Here is an 8,989-nt window from a genome sequence, read left to right as displayed (position 1 = left end):
TTCGTGGCCTTAAGTTGGTCACTGAGGAATTGAAGCAGAGGACAGGCATCTCTGCAGAAACTAGTGACCAGACCTGTGATTCACAAGGAGGTGAAGCTTTTTCCTTTAAAACAAAATGGTAATTGGGAAAAGAGTAGTGGCCTAGGATATTGGAACAAGAATGTCCTCTACCAATAATAAGGAAAAATGCAGTTATTTCTGTATGTTATAAACATCAAAGCTAGATCTGATTTAAAGGAAAGCCATGCTGGAGCTATGATTCTCCTGAGTTTTGTAGCTGGAATTATCCATTAACTGGACAAGTTACCTCTTTTTTGTTCTGAAACTGAAAATGCACTATCATAACTTCTCCCTGGGTGAGTATTGCAAAAGATGGAGTTACCATGGTTCAGTTATTTCACTCCTGATCCTCTGCTGTCCTAGTGTTGTCACCCCTTAGCACTGCAGTGAGCTCAGCAGAATGGTTAGCTCTGCACCACTGTGTTCAAACATGCAAGGTAGGAGGATATGTCACTGAACCTGTAGGCAGCTGCAAAATTTTAATAGACCATCCAAAATTTTCCACCACAGCTGATAAAATACTTCCTTCTGCCAAGGGCAAGGGAAAACAAAGCACTTAAACTTTGTGCTCTTTCTCTCCTCTGTACATACAGTGGCTCTTCTCTAGTCACTGGGCCTGCCTGCAGTTCCATCACAGGACTACCCATATGCCATTTCCCCATATAAACTTCAAGAAAACTCATAATTCCAGGAGAGTCCCCAGAATGACCTCTACCCTGGAAAGAGTATGCAACAAAGTTTACAAGACCATGTAACGAAGCTTAGCAAAACTTTAGACCTTAAGCTTAAAAGCTCAAAGCTACTGTTCAGAGAAGTACTGGCTGCAGGTCAGGAAACCAGACTTATATCCTGACTCAGTTACTTGCTACTGCAAGAAAATTGGTCAACTATCTCTAGGCTTATAATTAATCCTTGCCTTAGCAAAGACTGTAAGACATTCAGAGTACAATTACTACTGTATCTTCTTCTCCGTACAGGTGACTTACCTTTCCAGTTTTAAGATGAAGATGGTTTTTACCTTATACATCAAAAGAAGAAATGTTACATGGTTGACAACACTTCAGGACTTCTAGAAAGATTGATGCCATTGTCTTTAGTCTGATACACAGCTGTATGGAGAGATGTATCGTCCAATTTCTTTCCAGCTGTGAGAACTGGTTTAACTGGGATGCACTGAAAAAAGCATGGATTTCTGTCTGATCAGCAGTGCCACCATATGGTTCAGACTGTCAGCACAAGGTGATTGGAAATTGGTACAACTCAAACCTTAAAACCAACAGTTCTTAGAAATGACACATTGACCATTTCTTCACCTTCTTAGAGAAACAAGAAAAGATAACAATCTTGACTACAAACAGACAAATTCCTAGTGAGTCCAGTTCTTCTAACTCGGGTTTGTACAGGCTCAGTCTAATTCAATACCTATACTGCAAACACAGAGATTGTGCAAGGAAAGGGAAAGTAGTATTCTGGTAGACATCCAGATGTTTTGCTAAATCTCCAGAAATAGATTCCTTCCTATTCTAAGTTTAAAATTGTGAGATTTCTTGCTGAAGTCAGAGTAAGCTTTTTAACACAGGATAGAAGCCCTCTCTGAAGCTGTATTTAAAACTATAAAGAAGCAAGGAAAAGGTACATTGCAAATGAGATAGAAGGAGCCAAGATGTTTTAACAGACAAACAGCTGCTTGAGGCCAAATAAAGCATCCCAGAAGGCTCAGGCATTAAGAAATAGATATTAATTCGCTTTATTATGGATTTACCACATCTACATAGTGACAATGGGACAATTTGATTTGTTTCCCAGACCTTGTAAGCTCTACTGGTTGATATTTAAGTTGAAAAACATTAGGCAGAGGGTCTTGCGAGAAGAACATCAGAGAAAGCCAAAGCCTCTGCCAATGACTCTGACACCTCTCCTAACAAACAGGCATTTAATGTATGCAGTCTCAGGTCTGAATGGGTGCAGTTTTCTACAGGGGACAGTATGAACATTAAGAACCAGCCCACCATCTCTCCCAATAGAAGAACTGTGAAACACCAGGGGAGGCTGGTAGGTGAAAGGTTCAATGAAAGCAAAAGGATTTTGTTTGCAAAAGTGATTCTTCACATAGTTAAGCTGTGGAGCACCTTGCCATGGATGCTGAAAATGATGGAGGTTTACATCAAGAGGAGTCTTGGTGGGTTTAAAGAAGAGAAACAAGAAGAGGGTTAGTAAATACATAGAAGCCATCTCTGCCTTGAGAAGTCACTGAGCCACAGATGGCTGTAGAATAGTAGTCAAAAGCTCCATCATGGTTTCCTGCCTATTATATTCCAGACATCCACTCTAGACTGCCAAGTACAATCCTAGGTAGTACTGGATTTTTGTTCTGAGCTAATGGATAGTTTTATATTCTTCTGATTCGGTCTCCCCTGGGATTGAATACACCCAGAAGTTTCACAGAAACTGAAGCACAATCCATCTTCTCCAGTTGTCCAAGGTCACTTAATATGTTAGTGGCAGAGCTACAAACAAAACATTTGTTTCACCACCTACACTAATTCTGATGAGTCAGTCATTTCTGTACAAATGAGCAAAGGAGAGGAAAGAAATCATTAATGAGCAATGAAGACGGCACACCTACAGCACAGCTCTAATTTGTCCTATTGGTCCTGCGATCAGAACTTATTTACATTTTAGCATAAAAACAACGCATCGTACATTGTCTGATTTCCACTAACGTCTATAAAGCTGTAACATTACAGCAAGGAATGAATTATTGCCAAAGACAGCAATTTAGTGGAAGCATGAGGTGTCATGGAAATACTTCTGCTAAAATACAAGTGAGGAAACAGTTAACAATGTTAAATTTTCAGTATCAAGGTTTAGCACAACAACCAGCTGCTTGAATGCAAGTGAAGGAAAATCCTCCGAGCTCAAGTTTCAGCAAGGTTGCTGGCAGGACTTTGGTGCCATGCATTGCTGTCACATTCCATTCAGCTTCTGAATGACAGCTTTCCAATGTAAAATATTTAAATATAATCCTTGCATCTTCCAGTTTATACTTCAGCTAAGCAAATGTGAATATATAGTAAGTTCCACAGCCAGGAAACCATGTGCATTAAACTCTCAGTAAGATGGATGTTTTGTGGTTGTGTGGCTGCTTTATAAGAAGCTGTTGTACACTGTGTGCTTTTGTGACCTGCTTTCTCTATGTGTGTTCTTCTTAGGGAATGGCTGTGTAGTCATTCTAGGCCGTATAGTCATTTTAATGCCTCTTAGGCTGTGTAGTCATTTTAATCTGACATAAATCTGGCCTGTCACTGACATCCTTAGTCCCACCATTCTTTTTCTCAGCTGCTCCTACTTGCTGCCTCCCTCATTTATGTACCTGATCTGTAAATCGCATCAGGGAACACATCCCGCTGAAAAAATAGTCTGTCTCCCAGTGTGCTGAGTCAGGTTTGGCTTTGTGCTACGTTTAATGTGATTAAACTCTGTCCCGTCCCCTCTCTGTGCCCCCACAGAATGCTACAAAACAAATTAATTTAAAAAAATGGGTTTTCTAGATCCAGATCGGTTTCACTCATCCCGTTCATTGCACAGCAACTGCAATTAATAACAGTGTTAGCATAAGGGACAAGGGATTGGGCCTGAAAAGTAGGTGCCTCCCTTTCAATAGCCACCTGGACACATGCGGGTTTAAATACACTGAGCTGTTTGTCTCACAGAAGTATTTTGTCAGATGAAATATTAATAAACAAGTTACAAGAGCATATAAATCATAACCTTGCAAGCTTTTCATCATACTCCTATGGCAGAAGATGCACCTTACCACTTTCTCATTCTTGCTTATTCTTATGTCTTTCTTCAGTGGATGTCTGTTCACTGTCAAACTCAGAAACACCAGCCTACATTTACTCCATAATCTGCAAAAGCTGACTGCACAGCCATGTCATAAATAAATCCTAGACTTAAACCAGTTAAAACAGATTCAGTCAACGAAATGTTTATTTTCATACAATATTCTTTATGATAATGTTTACAAATGTAAGGTGAAAAAATTGAAACAATTATATCTAAACATCTGTATACAACCAGATTTCAAAACCTTAACAAAAAACCAGCTATTTTAAGGTCCTATAAAGGAGTAATATTTCACATCCCTGTTGTGATCAATAGGATACTAGAGAGAAAGAGAAAATCTTAGCCTACTGATAAAAATTACAGTTGTTTATAAAAATATACTTTTTACATTCTTCCTCATCATCTTTTTGTAATATTTTCATTGAATTATATCCTGCTAACATTCTAAACAAGCATAATGACTGTATTTTTTTGTATTTAAAAATGTATCCGTAGAATGACAGTGGGTCACCCTCAGTCTTGTTACTAAATCCTGTTTGGCAAAAGGTATGGGAAAATGGTGTACACAGGAAGTAGAATGTTTTTATTGTTCAGATGAACAGCCTTGTGGTGTTTTAATGTATTGGACCAGAATGAGCTTCGTGGCTGAGGAATCTTTCATAAGATTTGTAAGATGTAAATACAGAAATGTAAATGTAATGTAACTACAGAAGTGACATTACTGACTGATGTTTCATCTGGAGATTAAGATACTCCAGCTGTACTGGGGGACAGATACAAGTGAATGAGCTTGGCTTACAAAAAGTCAGTTAGCTTGTTAGCTTGGCAATTTGCTTATTATCATCATAATTTGTAACTAATGTCAGTAATTTGGAGTGTGGACTGACATCTGCTAAACAGCAGAGGCAGCCACTGCCATAGGGCAGCCTTGCTTCTAGCATGCCCAGCCAATCACTTCTACAATTTCCTTCATGTCAGCATTGGGACTCATCTGATGCTGTACTGAGCCAGTTCAGGCAATTAAACCTCAGAAAACTAATCCTACAAAAAGTAGTGATTAAGCTTCAGCCGTTTGGCCCTGTGACCTTCACATGTAAATAAATACATCTGTACATAGGTATTTTAAAACCTTACAAAACACAACAAAAAAACCCCAGTACTATTTGAAAGGTCTGCAAATAAGAAACTTCGTATCCATTGGGATCAATAGGCTGAGGAAGGGGAAAATCTGACAAATTTTACAGTTGTGTGTAGGAAAATGAAAGTTTGTATATTCTACATATCTCTGTAATTTTAAAAAATGTAAAAATCAGGTAAATATTTGCTAGCAGAAACTCTTTATTTCTTCTTTATCAGCCAGGAACTGTTATTCTGCCTCTGGAGCTCTGCTCAGCTAAGTTTGTAGCTTCCTTTTTAAATAACTTCAGCGGAAACTGTGGCCTAACCAAAGAAGGGCCGCTTTTTAAGACCTAAACAAATCTGTAGTCAGAGACCAACTGGCTCCACGACCTCCAAGAACCCGAGCTGGATCTTCCTCGTTTTCAGCTGCCCCTCATTTGCACAAACGCGCCTTCAATTCTCGGCGCCTCCCCAGTCCCTCTGCGTTCAGCGGCCAAAGAACTCCACACAAACAGAAGCACCGCTCCCTCCCCAGCCTGCCTGGGAAGCTCAGCGATGCCACCACCACGTGCACCTTGCGCGCTCCCGACACACCCTCCGCGCAAGGGCCTCCCAAAACCGGCGATCCCAAAGCCTGATTGGCGGAGTCGCCCTCGCCCGCCCGCGGAGAGAAGGAGCGTCCCCAGGCGCCCAGGGCTGCCATGGGTGAGGAGGTGGCGCAGCCCCGGCGGCCTGGGATCGGCGTGGGGGTGGTGGTCACCAGCGCCGCGCACCCCAACTGCGTCCTGCTGGGCAAGAGGAAAGGCGCCGTGGGGGCCGGCACCTACCAGCTCCCCGGAGGCCACCTGGAGTTCGGGTAGGAGCCCTGCGCCCTCCCCTCCCCGCCCTCGTGTGCCGTGCCGTGCCGTGCCTTCCCTTCCCGTCCCGTCCCGCAGGGAGAGCCTGGCGGAGTGCGCGGCGCGGGAGACGCTGGAGGAGGCGGCGCTGCCACTGCGCCACGTGCGGTTCGCGTCGGCCGTGAACGCGGTGTGCGCGTCCGCGCGGTACCACTACGTCACCGTGCTCATGAAGGGCGAGGCCGAGCCCGGCGCGGAGCCGCGCAACCAGGAGCCCGACAAGAACGAGGGTGAGTAATGAATGTGACGTAACAGAAGGGACTGGGTGGAAAGGGACCCTAAAGATCATCTAGTTCCAACCCCCCTGCCACGGGTAGGGGCACCTTCCATTAGATCAGGTAGCTAGTGGAAGATCTAGGTCAGCTCTATCCAGCGTGGTCTTGAACTCTTCCAGGGATGGGGTATCCACAGCTTTTCCGGGCAACAGAGAAGTTGCTCGGACAGAATGACTCTGCATGCAACTGAGAACTTGGGTTTATGTTGGTAGTTTCTGCACGATCCACCCTGACTTGCAGAGGAAGAATTTTTATAACACAGAATCACAGAATACCCTGAGTTGGAAGCGACCCACAACGATCATCAGAATCCAACGCCTGGCCCCGCACAGGACAACCCCAACAGTCCCACTATGTACCTGAGAGCGTTTTCCAAACGCTCCTTCAACTCTGTCAGGCTTGGTACCGTGACCACTTCCTTGGGGAGCCTGTTCCAGTGCCTGACTACTCTCTGTGTGAAGAACCTTTTCCCAAATTCAGCCTAAACCTCCTGTGTCTTAATTCTATACTCTGATTTTTTTCCTCTTCTTTTTTTTCCCCTGCAGGCTGGGAATGGGTTAAATGGGATGAATTTCCTCCAGCAGATCAACTATTCTGGGCCTTACGCTGCTTAAGAGAGCAAGGTTACAATCCCTTTACAGAAGAGCTTGATCATCTAAAGGGATACACAGGAAGTCACCAACTAGGGTAAAACCAAATTGTACATATGTAACACACTAAAGGACAGAGCTGCTTTTTTCGATGTGAAAGAAAAAACGGGTTTATCGTGCTCATGCTGCCCATGTGAAAATATTACCCTTTCCAAAGCCAGAAAGATGCCAAATGTTTCAGTGCTTTTACCATATTTCACACAACAGTGGTCTCTCTTTCCAGAGTTATTTCTAGCTGTAGTGGTTAACAATTAATATTTGCTTTTATAGCAAACTCAGAGTGTTTTGTATGGTTAATCTTTATACAGATGAACAGCCCTTTGGAAGTTAGAACTAGCCAGAGAAGCTTACTCGCTTAGAAACAGTTGCAGCATCAGGCCCAAGAAAACTTACTTGTTTAAACCACTGCCCTGCTTTATATGTAAACTTACTTTGTATGTCATGCTGCTTTCCTGTAATTATTGGACCACTTTTAAAACTTAGCCTTGTCTCTTAACTTTAGTTATGAAGTTACTGTCATGAAAAAAAGTTACATTTCACAGACAATGCCTCATTCTCCTGCAGACAGCAGTGTATACTTGAAAATCAAGGGTATTATAAATATGAAGAGGTTATGATGGCTTATTACAGGGAATGACATTCCCTGATCCTTATTGTCACTTGCTTTTGTAACAGTTCTGTTTGCGGCCTCAGATACATTCAGTTTATCTGTAAAAATGTCACAGATCTCTGCAGTTGATCTGACTTAATGTTACTAAACTCTTATAATGGTGCCTACAGTGTTCTACTAGGCTGACGTAAATAAAATTATCTCATTTATAGGTGTAGCTCAATGGCAAAAGTCATACTTTTTTGCTAAAGGGAGTAGTCAGTATTAAACAACTGAATTGGTGGTGAAGATACATACAAAAGATACATACAAAACCAATGCATTTATATTTTTAATTTTTCTAGAATCTGTAACCAAATTTGGTTATTTTCCAGCTGTAGTCACTAGTACATCAGCAATTAATTTTAGGATATGACTTTTAAAGAAATCACTAATTGGCTCATTTTTTTTCTCATCAGGGTTCTTTAACACAGTTCTTGTCTGTTTCTTTTAGATATATTCATTGTACAAAAATGTTGTGAGATATCTTTAATTTCTTTTTAATAAAACACAAGCACAATATTGAAAGATTAAAATTGTCTGAAATTATGAGTTGACTCTTCAGTTCTTAAATAAGCTTGAAGGGTTTAAAGCTCTTCCTTACTTTACACGTACATTTTCTTAAATGGAGATGACTCTTTTTTGCTGAGAAGCAGGCACAGTGATACGAGGTATAAGCACACTACTCCCGATGGCAAGCCTCCTGCTTAGAGTTTGAAGTATTACCTATGTGCAATTTTCCTTGCGACAGACACCCTGTCTCTGAAGTGAAGAAAGAAGATAATGTTATACAGCAGCTTTGGAACTGGACATATCACCCAAAATTCCTTTGCCACTGTACCTGTATAAAGCTTATTTTTTTCTATTCAAAAGTGGAGATTTGCTTCCTGAAAGCAACCTTATGTACACTGAAAATTATTCTACCCAGCAGTCAACAAAGAAGCTGTACGAACAGTTGACAGATGTCCTACCCATCTGTCACAAAGAATAATGAGGAAAAAAATATTTAAATTATTTAGTACAATTTTAAATTTTAGAAGGCCTCTAGCTCCTAATGAGAAAACAGTGGCCACTGTAAAATGCCTTGTCATGCAATAAGTACTTTCTTACCCTATTTTGTTAATGGTTATATTTATTCTGTCTCTTTTAAATACACAAATAGTTACTGAAATGAGGACACAAACAGTATCTCCATATGTCAGCCTTTCTGTATCCTTTTTAAGTGGACTGATTAAGTGACTACAATGCATTACTGCAACCAGCTGTCAGCAATCCCCAACTTAAATAACCGTCTGTACGTATCATGCATTTGTATTTCCCATCCCCACCCCACCCCCCAAAATCTGGTTTAGTAGATTTTAGCTGCTAAGACTCAGTTCTTTCAACTAAGTCTTCACTTTGCTTTTTGGTACTTTTGCTTAACAGAAAAATATGTACATATCTAAACCACTGAATAACAACACTCTGTTATAACTTTGTGGTTCACTAAAC

General features: G+C 41.3%; 1 protein-coding gene across 2 annotated transcripts; it reads left to right on the top strand.

The window, feature by feature from the left end:
* Positions 1–5,473: 5,473 nt before the first annotated feature.
* On the top strand, positions 5,474–8,026 carry NUDT15 (nudix hydrolase 15). 2 transcript variants are annotated; one of them, XM_032677792.1, is made up of 3 exons: positions 5,474–5,884; positions 5,964–6,154; positions 6,412–6,855. In XM_032677792.1, the coding sequence occupies exons 1-3, from the start codon at positions 5,730–5,732 to the stop codon at positions 6,477–6,479; spliced, it is 414 nt and encodes a 137-aa protein (XP_032533683.1). In that variant the 5' UTR covers positions 5,474–5,729; the 3' UTR covers positions 6,480–6,855. The 2 variants fall into 2 exon arrangements, with proteins under 2 accessions (XP_032533683.1, XP_032533682.1); XM_032677791.1 differs by having other exon boundaries at positions 5,609–5,884; positions 6,745–8,026.
* Positions 8,027–8,989: the final 963 nt, after the last annotated feature.

This window comes from Chiroxiphia lanceolata, chromosome 2, assembly GCF_009829145.1.
Source record: "Chiroxiphia lanceolata isolate bChiLan1 chromosome 2, bChiLan1.pri, whole genome shotgun sequence".
Lineage (NCBI taxonomy): Eukaryota > Metazoa > Chordata > Aves > Passeriformes > Pipridae > Chiroxiphia > Chiroxiphia lanceolata.
Note: the sequence above shows the minus strand (reverse complement) of the source record. Positions and strands in the feature narration are given on the sequence as shown.